The sequence below is a fragment of the Neolamprologus brichardi genome, chromosome 3 (genome assembly GCF_056152115.1).
Source record: "Neolamprologus brichardi isolate AB-2024 chromosome 3, ASM5615211v1, whole genome shotgun sequence".
NCBI classification, from domain to species: domain Eukaryota; kingdom Metazoa; phylum Chordata; class Actinopteri; order Cichliformes; family Cichlidae; genus Neolamprologus; species Neolamprologus brichardi.
Window position 1 is genome coordinate 21,475,988 of NC_142106.1, and position 18,621 is coordinate 21,494,608.

Sequence of the window (18,621 nt, forward strand, 5' to 3'; positions counted from 1 at the left end):
CAGATATTCGAAGTTTACACAGCTACATTCTCGCTTGAAAAGAACTTTAAAGTTTATTTTGTGACCCAGAAAGAGTAATATTTAAAAGTTTTTAGACCTGCTCGTCCGCCATTGCCGCGTTTGAGTTTTGGACGAAATGCATTCTGGGATATTTAGCTGTACCAAGTCCACACAAGTCACCACCGATGCATGCTCGATAAAACGGGCGGAGCGAGAACACATCCGGGACTTTTTCGCGTTCTCGGCTTGATGCGTACTTCGAATTGGAACAGTACTTCGTCTCCGACTGATGACGCATCACGAGTACACGAGAACGCAAGTACGCACAAGTACGCATATTGAGAAAGGGCCTGTGTGTCTAGGGCTGTGTCCCATTTCAGGGTCTGCACGCTTGAAGTATGCGCACTACGCGTACTACGTACGGTGCGTACTATAAGTACGAGAAGTGCGGAAGTGAGAGGCTTGTGAAATGGGACGGTATATGCTTCATTGCGTTGTTCAGGTTGCCTAGAAACCATGATACTAACCGCGAGACATACAGCTTTGTTTGACAGAAATGAAGGAGAAAAATGTTTTGTTGGTCATTCATTTTTGTCATGACATCACTTTGATTAGTTGAGTATCTGAGACTGAGACCACAGGACTGTAAAACATGATTATTGGGCTTCATTTCTGTACTGAACAGTCATTTAAGAGTAGCTAGTAAATAATAATTAGTTAATGTTGTTCATGAGACTAAAGTCATCTCACTATGGTAATGTAAATATAATATGGCCAATATTATAGTATTGTCAGATTATTATGATATATATATATATATATATATATATATATATATGTATATATATGTGTGTGTATGTATATATATGTGTATGTATGTATATATATGTATGTGTGTGTGTATGTATATATATGTATATGTGTGTGTATGTATATATATGTATATGTGTATATGTATATATATATGTATATGTATATATATATATATATATATATATATATATATATACATATACATATACATATATATATTAGGGCTGGGCGATATGACCCAAAATTCATATCTCGATATTTTTTAGCTGGATGGCGATATAAGATATATATCTCGATGTTTTTTTAAAGCCATAAGGTAAGAACAAAAAGAGAGTTCTTAGTCAAAGCTGTGTCCCAGATGTCACACAGGCACTTTTATTAACATACAGCATAGATGTACATGAACAAAGCTACTCAAAAATAAATTATGAGCATTTATTAAATAATAATGCTCCATAAATAAAAGAAAACTATGTTGTTTTTGTGCATAACAAAGAGCTCACAATTGTGCAGTCAAAATGTAAACTAAAAGACGCTGAGCATAATAACAAAGACAGATTTCACAGCTGCTCTCTTTCCAAGTTCGTGACTGACAGCCTTGAGTTTGAAATCCGCTTCGTAACCGGCACTTAACAGGTGCCATTTATGGCCCTTATACACACACAATACGGTAATATTACATTGAAGCACAGTACGTATTACTCCGCGAGGCTCCTCGGTAGCCGTAATCAGTGTTGCCAACTTAGCGACTTTGTCGCTATATTTAGTGAGTTTTCAGACCCCCTAAAAAAAGACGTGAAAGCGCATATCGCTTTTACTCTCAACGAGCAGCGGGTGCTGTAACGCAGTCAGTTCTTCTTTTACTCTTATGCTGTTTTGTGGATCACAAGGTTTAAAACTGCTTATAAACACACACACACAAAGTAACTCCACCAGAGTGCCTATTTCGGGTCACTTTTGCCGGTCGAAGCCCGGATAAAGGAGCAAGGTTGGAATTGTGACATTAAAAAAAACAATAATTGCTAAAAGAAATTTAATTTGTAGTTCTAAATAAATTCTAAATGCATTTAGGACGTTTTTTACTCACTTCATGTCTCTTCCACGATGTTATTTCTCTCTCCAACAACATAGGTTATAATTACATTAGCATGACCAATTATGCAAATTAGGCGATGACATCATTTAGTGACTTCTAGCGACTTTTTGACAATAGCGATTTTCCTTACTGAGGAGTTGGCAACACTGGCCGTAATGCTCCGACAATCTATCAAGCAGTGCAGCTCCGTAGCTTACCAAAGTCAACTAAAACATTTTTTGACAGATTGCTGAGCGCCGTGTACCACATAAAATCGGTTCGCGGTCATCAAGCACAACCAGAATTCACACATAAGGCACATATGTCAACTTTTGAGAAAATGAAAGGATTTCAGGCCGTGCATGGCGTTAGCGTGGTTAGCTCGCTAACACGTTGACTCCGTCCAGCCCCACGCACGGGGCAATGCGCAGTAACTCGTTAACGGAGATTTGCCGTGTTCATCTTGTCGCTGCCTGCAGGTGAAGCGATGGGGGAGGAGGGGGAGTTGTGTTCAGTGAAGGAGGGGCGAGGCCGAGTACGTTGCGTAAAGACGAAAGTGGACGAAAGAGAGGCAAACTTGTGGCTCCACAACTACAATTATAACGTAACATAGACTATATCGATATAAAGGATATTGTCACATCTTATATCTCGTATAAAAATATATCGATATTTTTAAAAAACTCGATATATCGCCCAGCTCTAACATATATATATATATATATATATATATATATATATATGTATATATATATATATATATACATATATATATATATATATATATATATACATATACATATATATATCACTGACTTTCAGCTTGTTGTGTTTGTGGATATATGACTGACTTTAATTATCCATAAAATCATCAGATTCTCTGTAAGATTAAGGTCGACTATATGTATATTTAGAAGTAGAGGCTTTAAAACCAAGTTAATGCTGAAAGTACAAACATCACTAGTGTCACATAACTTTGCCGACATGTGGCCAACAGCAATGTTTTAATGTTCTTCATTATTAAACATTCGCACATGAATAAGTGACGTCATATTCAGTACTTACTTTTGACAGTTCACTTTTCGGCCGCTCCCTTCTGCCGTATTTTGCGGCAAAATTATCCACACCCACCGCCGCGCTATGAATTGTGGGATATATGGGACCACGAAGCGTGCACCGGACCACGCTTGATATTTGGGGAAATCGACGGCGCATTTGGAGTATGCATTTGAAGTACACTTCGAATTGGGACAGCCGTCGTCGCGTGGCGGTGACGTAACCGCACTTAAAATGCGTACTTCAAGCGTGCAGACCCTGAAATGGGACACAGCGTAGGAGAGATGACCTGCGCTGTTTTCCTCTGAGGAGGTAAGACTGTCCTAATTTATTTATAATTTAATTATTATTCAAATTGGGCATGATTTATACTAGATTGACTATATTGAAGTAGTACAGTATTTGCTGGGGTTGGCCAACTTTATTATCTTGTGCTACTATTCCAGTCAAGACCCTTGCCAGTGTTACATTGAAATCCTTACCCTGAACTTTTCTTTACACAGAAAATGTGTAAAGAAATTTCTTTCAAGAAAAGAGTCCCCATGCTAAATCGAAATTGTGAAACAGAAAGGCAATCTCATAATTTTGACTTAACATGTTTTTTTGGTTTTCTTTTAGTGCTAGAAATAGGACTTCTACAGACTGAGATGGTTAGGGAAAGAATACCAAGGCAGGTCACAGAATCTAATTGGTCACAGATTTTGGTGCAACTTAGAACATAATATGTATTTGCATATTGATACTGGGTTTTGTGGAGGGTATTTCTATTCCTGTGCAAAATACGTATTCATTAGAGATTTTTGAAGTAGGTTTTGCTGTTGATAACACAGTCAGGCATATAACATGGTGCAGACTGTCCAAGACAGCTACCCAGGAATTTTCTGTGCTGAATAAATGACAATATTTTGGTGAATGTCTTGTTTAGATATCTGAAAAATTTCATCGGATCACAAGCAAAGACCTCCTGGGGACCTTCAATGCATCCCTTGACAAATTTGTGCCTGGCCTGCTGAAACTGTACCGGTCTAAGAAGGGAGCTCTTTCCACTGAATACTCTTTAGGCATCTGACATTGTGTCCCACCGGCACTGAGAGGCCTGCCTCAGATTTTCCTCAGAGAGGATGCAACAGAGGTTTTCCTGAAGTGCTTAGTAAGTACAAAAAAGTAATGCAAGTAAAACTAATTGCTATGAGATGTTTTTAAAGGATGAGTTAATCCAAAATGGAAATGTACACTTCCTCAGTGCAGTCCAGATAATTTTATAGTGGGGATTGCAGTTGTCATAACTGGGCAGCTGGGCATTGTTAGTGGATGTTCCATAGCAGAAAATATTTTTGTACAAAACTCACAAGGTGGCATTAATTAAAGGAAAATAAGCTTTTTCTTCTTAAAACCTCTGAGTCAAATGACCAGCATGGTATAGAGGTTAAAGTTAAATCTTTAGAAAATTTTTTTGTCTTTAGTTTTTCTTAGCTTTCAATAATTCATATTTTACTTTTCTTCAGGACACTGACATTTTGGAACCAGTGTTGAACGGTGCATCAGTTGCCATCCTACAAGATGACGATGCTGATACGTCGAGAACATGCAGTTGTGTTGGAAAGGGACATCGTGCTACATAACATTCCAGACCTCTCTACTGCCTTGGCATACCTCTTTGGCCTTCTATATGCCCTCAACATTGATTATCCAAAGCAGATGAGTTATATCTTTGAAGCAATTGAGGCCATCTTATTTTGACCTGGTTGGACAATATGAAGGTTAAGTGGCTAAATCATTATTCGAAATGTAAGTTTTAGTCAGATGAATCTGTATTGTTGAGAATATATGGTGAAAATTTGTCTTGTAGTATTTTAAAAGATTTGTTATAGTGTTTTCCACTTCACATGAAGCATAGAACTGGTGTTTTACCTGTTAGTTTCCTCTTCATTGATGGTAACATATCTAATAACTTTTAACTTCCATAGTTCATCATAGTAAGCCCATGTAAAATGTCAATGTCTGGGTACATAGGCAATCGTTTGTGGCATTACCCTATTTAAGGTGAAATAGTTATGTTAAGCTTTTACAAGACGGTCAGGGTGTGTGCATGAATTATTAAGTTGCTGGACACTTTTCTTTTTTGGTTCTGGACTGGAATTTTAACGTCTTTGCTGGGGTGCTCAAAGCACCCAAAAGAAACTGGCGACACGTTTTTGTTATTTCTATATATGTGTGTGTATATATATATATATATACATTTGTGTATATATATATATATATATATATATATATATATATATATATATATATATATATATATATGTATGTGTATATATGTGTGTATGTGTGTGTGTGTGTGTGAGAGAGAGTTTGGTGGTGGTTGCAATTCTGAGTTTGCAATGCGATCAGCTGTAGCTACGCCTGTTGCATGCAGGAGAGCAAGTGGATAGCAAACATCTCAGTTATACAGTCACGTGGAGGAGGTCTGCCTTTGAGTCCTCGCAGCATCTCTTTTATAACATCAAACACAACTCCCGCATGTTCACATTTAAAACATTTTCTTGTCCCACCCTCGCTGTTGCCGGGCAGATAGCGACTCCCACTATCTATGTTCCAGGAAGCGCTGGAGTTTCATTCTTCTATATAGTTAAGCAGGCTACATCAGGTCATACTGACACACACGTCTTTCACCTTAGACCCAAAAAGTTATGGAAAATTCTACAGTGGAAATTCTAAGTACATAAATCTGAATATAAGAATTGTGAACGACCACGACAGGCCCAACGACTGCTTTTTTTTCAACTGCTTTTCCAGATCTTTATTGTATACACTTTTTACAAGGTTGCTGTCACACTCGGCAGCTTCAGCTCTCCTTATGCCAGCCGCACACATCACCAACAACAACACAATCACAGACAAGAACAGCTTTTTATGCCGGCGAGGCAAGACTGTAGATATGCACAGGTGAGTCCATCTCACCTGCAGTGGCATCGCAGACCACGCCCCAAAGATAAACTAGAAATTTTCCATCACAGCACACATGCCCTGATATTTCTGATTACTGAAGAAAGAAAAGAAAAAGTCTGATCCTCAAAACAAGCTGGCAAGTATGGGCTCAAAATGTGGTCATAAATATTTTGTATGTGTAAAAAGAATTTGTGTGTGCGTAAAAAAAGTTTGTGTGTGGACTTAGCCAAGAAAAACCGTGTGAATCTCTTCAAGTTACAAGTACGAATTTTGACCCTATTTTTCTTCCTTTCATCTGATTGGTCAATGTCATGTCAATCACAAATGTAACAATCCAATCAGAGAACAGATGGGTTTGGCTGTCAGAGGGGCGCTTTTTTGAAGTAACAAAGTACTCTTAGTAACTAAATATGAACTGGTTGTGGACTCATATTTGGAAATTGATTCTTAGTAAATTTGAACAAAGTAAAACAGGCTGTAACTTTAGATTTTTTTCTTTTCAGAGCAATATTAAACCTAAAACAATCTGAGAGAATGCAAATAAACAGCTTGTGAGAATGAAAGCTGGAGGCTGTCCTGACATGACTTGTGCCTATGCAGTGTTCACCTGGAATGTACACAGCATTTAAAAAATGAAGTCTATCAATGTGTTTATTTAGAAGCTTTTTAGCAGTAGAGCTAAAGGTTCAAAGCAATTTTAATGTACTGTCCCTCAGTCTGCTGAGTCTGTAGCAGTGCATCATAACAGAGAGCTGATGTAGAGATGAAATATTCTAAAAGTAGCAACTAAAGCTTAAATAATGAAGTGAAAACCAGAGTATCTCAACAGTGACTCACATCCCCCCACACAAACATGGACAGACCATACAAACTCCACACAGACTAACCATCTTTGCTCATATAAAACTCTGAGTATTATGATCTCACAGCTATGAGCTCCTTTTGCATGTCTGGGTTTGCCTACATGAGGGGGCGGACTGGCTCCATTTGACTTTAGGGGAAAGCAGGAAGGTGTGTCGTTATTGTGCAAGGAGAAACGTTGGAATATGTTTCTTTCTTTCTTTGGAGCCTCGAGAGAGTTGATGCATTTTTTATGATTTTAATGTATATAAATTTGGATTCCTACCTCAGATATTTGGACAATTTTGTTCTTTTTCGGTGACTATCTGCTCCTTCTGCGTCCGACACAGGACTCTGCAGTAAGTAAATGTCCACAGAGGCCTGCATGCTTTGACAGTTTTATAAAAGTATATAACAAGTGTTCCATAAGGTTCCTCTGAGATTTGTATGCTTTAAATAGGTGAACTGTACTTTAGATTTATAATCGCCTAAAGTATGAGTCTTCATTCCTCTTCAGATCAGAAATACGTTAGATATTGTCAATGGAAAATTGTACTTAGTAGTCAGTATAATCTTTAATGATATAAGTTTGTATATGGTAGAATACTGCATGTAACCATTTGTGTTTATTGAAAGGATGTCTCATCCTAGGAAGTCTGTAACATTCCAGGGTGTTCTGGCTTTCACCCCCACATCCTAGGAGCATGAGAAAGTTCGTACCTTGTTTTATTGTTTTACGGTAGGATTAACGTAGTTATATCTGTTTCCAGTCTAAGTGGTTTTGGTTTGATGAACTGCTGGACTTTCCAGACCAGCAGTTTTAGGGAAGTCTTTATGGGGTCACACTCTGCCCCCCCCTCACACACACACACCACACACACACCACACAAGCACCCACTGAAGTGTATAAATAAAGGACCAGGGCAAGTCCTCAGTGCGAGTCTCTGAGTCTCACTCTAGGCTGCCCTTGCTAGCAAGAAATTCTGTGTGTTTCTCCTCTCTGATTCTCTGCTGAAGAAGTGTTTTAGAATATATCTCTTAACAGATATGTTTCTTCAGAATAATTTGAATCAATGGTTGCTGATCAATGTTCATGACAATTTGTATATCAAGGAACGAACATCACAGCCCATTGTTCATTTAGTGGGCTCGTTTCTGTTATTGTGCAAATGTATTGTTGATAAAGTTGGGAAACCTGCAGTCGGCTGAGACTGAAGAAGACAATTGGATGAGTGACGAAAAATTTTTCACGCTCAAAACTTTACGTCCAGATGAACAGAATCAAATTTGGGGATTCAGAATCATTTGTTTGCAGCATTTTCAGCTGCATAAAAACATGAATACGTCGATTAAGTCTGTGCAATCATAAAATCCATGTTAGACATCAAAGAGTTTTTGAAGTGAATCTATCGTGAGTGCAAAACCTTCGATATGACAAAATGGTGTTTGAAATCCTTGCATCCGGAGCATTACTTTAAATCCTTGGATTTATTGAACAAGAAATCTGAAAATAGTATGAAGGGAAACAAGTCTCATCCAAAATAAAACTGAAACTTAAAAAAGTAGATTTTTGCTCTCTCCAGTTATTAATGTGTTTCTTCCAAGGACAAAAACATGTGTTTGTGAGAGAATAACAATGAAGTCATCTGATAAGAAATCCCATCTGCAGCGTTTATCTTCAGTCTACTTCAGCTGTGATATGAATGAACTGAATCTGTTGTAAATAATGCTGTTCTTAGTTTTACTGTTTAGGGTACAATGAAGAATGTGGAGCTGCAGAGCTCTCCTCCTCTCAGTATTAACTGTGAATCTCTTCTGTGCTGCAGTGGGTGAGTAGCTGCTGTGTTCAGCTGATGAAGCATTAGTTTGTAAACTTCCTGTTTCTGAAGTTAAAAAGAAGGATTTAAATCAGCAATAAGTCACAAATCTGCTGCCTGTTACCACAGTGTAAGTCCAAAGACCTGCTTCAGTCAACTTGGTGCTGATATTGATTCTTAGTTTGATTTATGTGAATCTAATACTTTTACACTTTTTCAGTAAGACTCTGATTTCTGTTTGAAATCACATGATTTAAAATGTTTGATACTTCAAAAATCAGAGAAATTGTTTCTGAATTACAGAAAATATTTTCTTCTTTCCCTGATGGAGACCTCGAGTCCACACTGGGCCTCACATTCACCCCGTAATGAAAACTAAGCAAAGCAGACCGTCACACACTTGTGTACGTGGAAACTAACAAATAGAGCTCTGCTGTCAGCTCATTGCTCCGTCTCAAACAATATGTTTTATCTCTGTTCTATAACTTTCTTTTGATTAGCTTCTCCTCATAAAAGAGAGTCAGAAAGAGACGCCTGACTCCTGAGATTGTCAGTATGCTTACTGAGTTTCATGAGCTGATTCTGCCTTTTAATATGGTTCCTAATTTATTCTATGTCTGTTTCCTCCTGCAGGTCAAAGTAACTTCACTATGAGTGAAGAACAGGAGGTCTACCAAGCTGAGGAAAAAAGTAACATCACAATAACATGGCTGCTCCATTTCCACACCAACTGGCCTCGTGACTTCCTGCAAATAGACCTAATAAATGTGAAAAGGAAGACACAGGTTTTCTTCTATAACACTGAGACTAAGACTGAGGTGTATCCAGATGAGCACTACAGAGGACGACTGCAGTGTGATCCACAGCTCGCCAGGAAAGGACGACTTGAATGTGTCTTAACTGATCTCAGGCTCAACGACACGGGGATGTATCACTGCATTGTTGTCCTTAACAAAGAAGTTAGTTCCAAAACCTGTGACCTCAATGTTACAGGTAAGATGACATCACTGACTCTTTTGCTGGTTTCCATAACAATAACTATGTAGTATCAAATATTTAGACTTGCATACTTAAAGTACTGTACTCAATCTATACATTTCTATACTGTGGGAGCCAAGTTAAGATAGTTCATATGTTTTAGTATTTATATTTCGCTGTTGTTAAGCTTGTTTGTGTAATTAATAATTTAGGAAGTAAATGCATGTTTATGGTGGAACTAAAATTATTTTATTGCTGTGTTGGTTTGGGTACGTAGTACCATGAATACATGTGCCTTAAAGACTATTTATAGTAAAATCCGGGCATCACGGATGTATGCAAATTAGCGCATGCGGTGCGGGAGGGGGGAGAGAGAGAAAAAGAGTTAATACGGCATAAGCTATATGCGGCAGCAGGGTAGAACAGAGCCACACAGTTTTCCTACCGTAGTAGGTTATTTTGTTGAGGATAAGTTAAACCTGACCACTCCTGTAAGATGCAAACTGTGGAATAAATTTTTTGTTACATCTTTTCACATCGGTGTCCCATGGAGTTCTTTTTCCTCTTCAAACTGACCTACGCGAGTGAAGCACGGGAAAACTGGTCTCACGGCTTATACAAATACATTTGTGTATATTTTCACATGGTCAGTCACCACCATGCACTCCTTTACACTCTCTCTGTCTCACAAACATTGATTTTTCTTCTCTGGTTATGGCATCATGTTAAGTTCATCCTGAACCAGTGGCCATGATATAAAGTACCACAGGCTGTGAATGCCACATTAGCATGTACACTCGCAGCCACTTCATTAGGTACGCCCGTTTAACTGCTTATTAATACAAATATCTAATCAGTTGATCACATTGTAGCAGCATTTAGGCATGTAGACATGATCAAGACGACCTGCTGAAGTTCAGACTGAGGGTCAGAATGGGGGAGAAAGATAATTTAAGTGAAAGTCATGTCGGGACGTTTGCTACCAGATAGTCTGGTCTGACTATTTAAGAGCTGTTACTAATGAAGTGTGTTAAACTAAAATTCATGCTTGATCTTAGTCTTAACCTCTTAAGTCTTAAGCACCTAACTTTGTTAGTTTTCTTGAAGCAATGATCCCTTCACTCATGCTCGTTCAATTTCTTTGCAGCAACGTTTAACAAACCTGTGGAAGTGACATCAAAACCAGCGAACTCTAAGAGGATCGGCCTCCTCGCAGCTCTGGCTTTGTTTGCAGTGGTGATTATAGCGCTGTCACTGTGTTACCTGTCTGTGACATTTTGTAAATAATATTATTTGTATTAATGTGAAGTATACAGATCACTCCTCAGGTCACCTGTGACTGTAATGAGACTGCTGCCAATGTTTTTCAAATTCCTCAGAACTGTGCCACAGAGCAGTGCACATTTACACTACACCCCACTCTTCTACAATACTATGAAGAAGTCTTGAGCCGCCGATCTCTTTACATTTCGAATCCCAGGAGTCAGATGTTCTTGTAAGTCTTGAAAGTCCAGTTCTTATGCCTGACCAATTTTTTCAGAAGTCTTTCCAGACAAAAGGTTAAACTCTAAGTAATGCATGAAAAACAAAGTTTGCCTTTTTGACAATCTTTTAATTATTACTACCTCCTTTAAAAAAATAAAATAAAAAAAGTTAATTCACTTCAACAAATGGAGAACAACAACAGAAGGATAAGCTAACTCCAGCTATAAAGCTTTAAACATTTTTCATCCAGCACTTTGTTATCAGACTTTGATATTGTCATATTTAGCACACGTGTGGCTAATTAACTTATTAACTAATTAGCCCTCATGTGTGTTTGTATCATCTCCTGTTTACAAACCATATGAAGCACTTTAGACTTTATGAAGGTTTGTGTGCACCACTATTTCAAAGGTCAACATGGCCAAAAGACTTTGCTGTTGACACTTTGCACACAAATTGGTGTGTTGAAGAACACCAATCAATGAGTCGACCAATCAGTGTTTACCCATAGTTGACCTTAAGAAGCTGCTTTTTAAACATTTTTTTTTTGAGATACACAGAATACAAGATCAGTAAAGTTGATTTAATGTTTAAAATTTTAAATCTCTTCATTAGATATGGGGCAGTGTCATATCTGAATGCACTGATGTTTAAGAGTGGCCACTTTAAAGTTGTCTCTGACTAGGATTTTAGATTTTGTTAAGCGAAACAACAAAAAGAAAGTCTGGCTTTGTTGAACCTGGTCCACAGAATATATCTCTCAGGACTTAATTTCAGTTTTACATCTCTTTGCTGTTTCACTGTGAGGCCTTTAAAATGTAAGGTCCAGAGTTTATGGGGATCAACTCAGACGTACCTCAGTTTCAGCCGTTTGGGTTTCTCTTTGTGAGTGACCTGAGTCTCATTGACAAAAAAGTTGATGTGGAGTGGAGATGGTGTGTGGCTGCAAAGTGGACAGACTCTGAGAGCAGTATTAGTATAGTATTAATATTTTAATTTTAGGTTAGGTATGTTAATAAATAAAAAAAGGACATTGGTGCTTTTTTTCTGCATAGAAATGTCCACAATAAGTCTTTAATTAGAACAAAAATGTAATTTAAAACAGTTTTGTACAATAAATATTTCTTTTAAATTTGGTAACAAAGAAGGAATTTATTAATGATGATGGGAAAAAATGAAAGGACAATAAGCACGTACAGCTTCATGCTAATTTTGTATATTCATGTTTCTGCTATATTCAATAAACATTTAAACACATTAAGTTTTTTGTTTTTTTTAAACAAATGCTTAACATAGTGTATTAGATGTTTTTCATGAATATTTTTATTTTCATATCATCTAAGAGATAAGTGTGTGTGTGTGTTTGTGTGTGTATCTTATGTAGATGATAGCTGAGCTCTTTTATCCTGTTATCCCATCTGCCTGAATTCATTCTCTTGGTGGCGCTGTCACTTGGTGTTCGCTCGCTCTGTGGTAGAGTATCACTTCCTGTTCCTGCTCAAACACAGTGGTGTTTCTGAGTAGCTTATCTGCAGTGGCGGCCCTAGCCTGTTTGGCGCCCTGGGCGAACACTGCCTCCCCGAGTCCTAAAGTGTATATTTATTTTCTTACTCTTCTTATATTTATTGTTTGTTTACTTGCACTGCTGTAACTGGAGCCTTGTGTCTCGTCTCTCTATATACTGTACCGTATGTAGTGGAGATGACAATAAAGTTTACTTTGACTTCAGCCGCGAGCAGGCGCACCGAGGGCTCTCGCGCATATAGAATTTCGAAAAAACATCGGTGCAAATTATAAGTCTGCATCATTTATTGGTTATTACATGCCGCTCCAGCCAGCCAGAGAATCCCCCGCCGCCCCACCCTCTCCTCCCTGTGCCGCAAGCAGCAGGCGCACCTCGCTAACGGAGGGCACCCTTACTCCCAGCATATGGGCAATAGAAAACTGATCGGTCCCTATCCCATCCTACTATGCGCTGGCATGACGTCGGGGCAACATGAGAGCTTTTTTTTTTTTTTTTAGCTGATGCCCGTGATGCCGCCCCCAACACGATGCCGCCCCAGGCAACCGCCCGTGTCGCCCGTATCAAAAACCGCTACTGCTTATCTGCTTAGTAATTTAATTAAAAACTTTTAAATACATTATTTTTTCATAGTATAATCTTCACGTGCTTCATCCGAAGCACACTTTCTGTGTACTCACTACCTAATTTATAGCCAAAGTATTCACTCACTGTCTGTACTGTTTCAATAGCTTAGCTCGTTGCCGACTCGTTAGCACCATGGCTACTTCACCTGTCCCTCCTGCACTTTCTTGCTCATTGTGTCAGCTGTTTAGTTACTCCTCGGCCTCCTTTAGCAGTAATGATATCTGTAACAAATGTAGCATATTTGCAGCTCTGGAGGCCAGGATTGCTGAATTGGAGACTCGGCTTCGCACCCTTCATTCACCCGTAGCTAGCCAGGCCCCTGTAGCTGGTGCAGCCGAAGATAGCGTAGGCCCCGCTAGCTGTTCCCCGGCAGACCCCAAGCAGCTGGGGAAAGAGGGCGGCTGGGTGACGGTGAGGAGGAAGCATAGTCTTAAACAGAATCCCAAGGTACACCACCAACCTGTTTATGTGTCTAACCGTTTTTTTCCCACTCGGCGACACACCAGCCGGGGGTCAAACTCTGGTAATTGGTGATTCTGTTCTCAGACATGTGAAGCTAGAGACACCGGCAACCATAGTCAATTGTCTTCCAGGGGCCAGAGCAGGCGACATTGAAGGAAATTTAAAACTGCTGGCTAAGGGTAAACGTAAATTCAGTAAAATCATAATTCACGTCGGCAGTAATGACACCCGGTTACGCCAATCGGAGGTCACTAAAATCAATATTGAATCGTGTGCAACTTTGCCAAAACAGTGTCGGACTCTGTAGTTTTCTCTGGTCCCCTCTCCAATCAGACCAGGAGTGACATGTTTAGCCGCATGTTCTCCTTAAATTGCTGGCTGTCTGAGTGGTGTCCCAGAAACGATGTGGGCTTCAAAGATAATTGGCAAACCTTCTGGAGGAAACCTGGTCTTGTTAGGAGAGACGGCATCCATCCCACTTTGGATGGAGCAGCTCCCATTTCTAGAAATATGGACAAATTTATTAAACCCCCCCAAAATATGACTATCCAGAGTTGGGACCAGGAAGCAGAGTTGCAGTCTTACACGCCTCTCTGCAGCTTCTCTCCTCCTGCTACCCCCCCAAAAACCCATCTCCGTAGAGACTGTGTCAGCTCCCAAAAAGACAAAAAACAAAATAAAAACCAGCAGCAAACAACTTAAACATAAACAATCACAAAGAAAGAACAATTCAGTATCCACATCTGAACCAAAGAGTAAAACAGTGAAATGTGGATTATTAAATATTAGGTCTCTCTCCTCCAAGTCTCTGTTAGTACATGACTTAATAATTGATCAACAAATCGATTTACTCTGCCTTACAGAAACCTGGTTGCAGCAGGATGATTATGTTAGTTTAAATGAATCAACACCCCGAGTCATTCTAACCACCAGAAATCTCGAAGCACAGGCCGAGGGGAAGGTGTGGCAGCAATTTTTCACACCAGCCTATTAATTAACGAAAGACCAAGACAGACTTTTAATTAATTTGAAAGCCTGATGCTTAGCCTTGTCCACCCCAGCTGTAAAACTCAGAAACCAGTCTTACTTGTTATCATATATCGTCTACCTGCGCCTTACACAGAGTTTCTCTCTGATTTCTCAGACTTTTTTTCTGATTAAGTTCTGAGCTCAGATAAAATAGTTATTGTGGGTGATTTTAACATCCATGTAGATGCTAAAAATGACAGCCTCAATATGGCATTTAATCTGTTATTAGACACAATTGGCTTCTCTCAAAATGTAAAGAACCCACCCACAACTTTAATCACACTCTAGATCTTGTTTTAACATATGGCATAGAAACTGAACATTTAACAGTGTTTCCTGAAAACCCTCTCCTGTCTGATCATTTCCTCACAACATTTACATTTACAATAATTGATTACACAGCAGTGGAGAGTAGACTTTATCACAGTAGATGTCTTTCTGAAAGCGCTGTAACTACGTTTAAGAATATAATCCACCCACTGTTATCATCTTCAATGCCCTGTACCAACACAGAGCAGAGCAGCTACCTGAACGCTACTCCAACAGAGGTTGATTATCTTGTTAATAATTTTACCTCCTCACTACATATGACTCTGGATACTGTAGCTCCGGTGAAAACTAAGGCCTCAAATCAGAAATACCTGACTCTGTGGTATAATTCTCAAACACGTAGCCTAAAGCAGATAACTTGTAAGCTGGAGAGGAAATGGCGTGTCACAAATTTAGAGGATCATCATTTAGCCTGGAGAAATAGTTTGATGCTTTACAAGAAAGCCCTCCGCAAAGCCAGAACATCTTACTATTCATCACTGATTGAAGAAAATAAGAACAACCCCAGGTTTCTCTTCAGCACTGTAGCCAGGCTGACAAAAAGTCAGAGCACTTTTGAGCCAACCATCCCTTTAACGTTAACTAGTAATGACTAGTTAACGTTCATGATTTGTGAAGAAGACTATTACTCCTTTAAAGCTCAGGCAGACCTGTGGTTTTCTTTCTGTTGGTTTACTCCAAATCTTCCAAAGACTTCCAAATCTTACTGTGAACACTAAATTCACAATACTGACAAAATCCAGAGTTTAGATGTAAAATAAGCAGCATGTAAAATGACTTTTACGACAGTAAAAGCCTAATATATAAATTGTTGGATGCAATTCATAAAAAATGGAATTAGTCACCATTCTTTCCTTATACATATAGATGTATTTCCTTCTAAGTGCAGGCGCGTAATTTCTAAAAAAACAAACAAACAAAAAGACAAAAAAAACCCCCAAAAAACTAAAAATAATCAGACTCAGGCAAAATAATCCTCCCAATAAAATTCTGCATGTTTAATCGTCTGGGAATTTAGCCCCCCCTCTATTTGTCAAACACTTGGTATTGCCCGACTGGCTCTCTCTATCAAACCTTCACTTTTTGCTGTATGTTTGTTAGCGCAGTCGCTGCTGCTAACTAAAAACTAGCTAACTGAACTGTGGAGACAGAGGCGGAGAGACAACACTATTTAATTGTTGGTCCATACTGACCGCTTTCAAAAAGAAAAAACATCCTGAGCAAAAGGAGGTAAATACCTGTGTTATTAAGTTAGCTGATGATGACTGGAGTTGGTCTCCTGTGAGGAAAAGCCAGAGGCTGCCAGTGATGTAGCCTACTGTCCAGGTCCAGTGTCAGTTTTACTGAATTGTAACTTAAGTAGCTGTTTGCTACAATACAGTCACACGTTTTGGCATTCTTTACCTATCTGCCATCCCTTCTGCTTAACTCTGCCATTGACAGCTAGCTGCTGATGGTTAGTTCAGAGCATAGACAGTAAGGTTCAGAGTTCACACATTTGAAGCGCCTGCACACACAGACATACGGTGAATGACGGTGCATGTTTGTAGGCTTGTTAGATACAAAAACATGTATTCTATGACTGAAATGGTGAATTGAGGATTAACAGAAACATATGTTGGCTGTTCTTTAACTTGCAAGAAATCTGAAATACTGAATGTAAAATAATTGCAAATTAAGGAAAAGGAAATACTTGCTCTATTTGTTGATGCCTGCCACTATAAATCACTGCAAACTTTGATGTTAACACTATGCTGTATATGTGGGGCTCAGAAATGGGAAAAAGGCCCTCATCAGGTTTTCAGGACATGCAAAAAGTCAGTTACAGATCCTCACGTTACATAGCTTCACAGCTTTCTTCAGCTGTTGCCAGACAACAGGAGAAAGCAAGATATGGATTATTGAAGATTGTAGGTTCCATCAAATACTTAGCTTGGCAAGGTTCAGCTTTACGAGGTCATGTAGGTATAGTTGTTATTAGTGTCAATACAATGGTGTAAATTATTGAATATATACATAAATAAGCAGAGTCACCATGTTTGCAACAAGCAAAAATGCCAGTGGTCCTCTAGTATTTAAAACAAATGTACTTATTTAGACAGAGATTTTGACCCCCCCCCCCCCCAATGTTCAGCACAGCTCAAATCTATATAAGGAGAGCAATAAGTAATGTAAAATTTAACTGGAATGGTAGCTCCAGCCCCACCACGACCCTGACAAGGATAAGTGGAAGAGAATGGACCAGAATGATCATCTTTATTGATGTGAAGCACAGTGTGTGGGTAAACTCCAATGTAACAGCTGCTTGGCTCTTCTTTAAGGTACCTCAAGTTCTCAAATTTTGCTCTTTAGTGAAATAATTTTGAGGTCAATCTAAAGCTGAATATTTGTTGTTTCTCTGGAAGAGTTTAACCCGTCTGCTATGCTAGAGTTCAAACTGGTCCTTTTTAAAGTTAAATATACTAAAATCAAATAGCTAAAAGTGTTCTTTTTAATAAAATATTGACTGTAATCAACATATACAAAACAAATAAAGAAAATGTAAATATTCTCTTCAAGAGAATCCTATCACATCTCACTCTGCTGCTACATATTATAAACTCAAAATAAGCAGAAGAAGTAAAGAATTGGCACCCCAGGAGGCTCTAAAAGTTTGATGAAAAAGGAGGGGGATGTGTATGAAGATGTAAACCATCATGGAGTTATTTCTGAATCTGATGGTTCTGTACCAAATGAGCAAACTGTTATTTGTATTCTTTCAAGCAAGAAAATCACAGAAAAAAATAAATTGTGGTCTTCATCCTCAAATATACGTCAGACAAAACTGTCTGCATGAAACATAAAAAATCCCACTGCCCACTACGATGGCAGTGACATGTGTAATATATACATCGATCCAGCTTTTGAGCTGGTCATGCCCAACTCAACATGCCCTACAGAAAATCATTCTCAAATTGACTGATCTAAAAGGACAGTGTATTTTAGGTGGAGAACTGGGAGGAGCCGGATAAGGCTCTGGTAAACAATAAAGTTTATATTTAGTGTCAGGTTTTTCTTGCTTTGGGTATGAGGATTCCTAGTTCAACTCCCAGATAAACCTATGTTTTATGTATTTATTTATTTATTTTTAATATAGTGTGTGTTATTTGGGGCTGTTTATTCAGCAACCATACTAAACATGAGGTCATCTTCTCATGCATCATCTAAATCTTGAAGTGGCTCTGTGATAGAAAAATCTAATAAAGTTGTGCAACACTCTGAAATTAAAACTATGCAACACTCTTTTCAGTAAGCTGAAGGAATCTGTCTCTCCCTCTTTGTCTATCTGTCTATTTCTCCCAGGTCTTGTTGTAGCTCCTCTGCTATCTGTTATCCAACACTATTAGCATTATTCACTGACACACCACGTTGCTAAATTGTTTTCCTTGAAAGAACGTGACACAGACACAGATCAGGAGAGATGAATAAAAGAGGCTTGAAGGGAAATACTGCGTATGCTTTGGCTTTCTTGCAAGAAAATAAATGTGTTAAAACTCGCTGCTATTAATGTTTCACTTCATAAGGGAGTTTTTCTAACACTGTGGTTCAAGAAGCAGAGAGTGGATCATCTACTTGTCCAAAGATTGGTCATTGTTTTT

The 18,621-nt window shown here is 38.7% G+C and overlaps 1 protein-coding gene across 1 annotated transcript; it reads left to right on the forward strand.

Moving 5' to 3' along the window:
* Positions 1–8,498: 8,498 nt before the first annotated feature.
* On the forward strand, positions 8,499–10,977 carry LOC148103864 (uncharacterized). The gene is made up of 4 exons (XM_087838226.1): positions 8,499–8,562; positions 9,184–9,543; positions 10,676–10,793; positions 10,908–10,977. Exons 1-4 carry the CDS (start codon positions 8,499–8,501, stop codon positions 10,975–10,977), a joined length of 612 nt encoding a protein of 203 aa, XP_087694352.1.
* Positions 10,978–18,621: the final 7,644 nt, after the last annotated feature.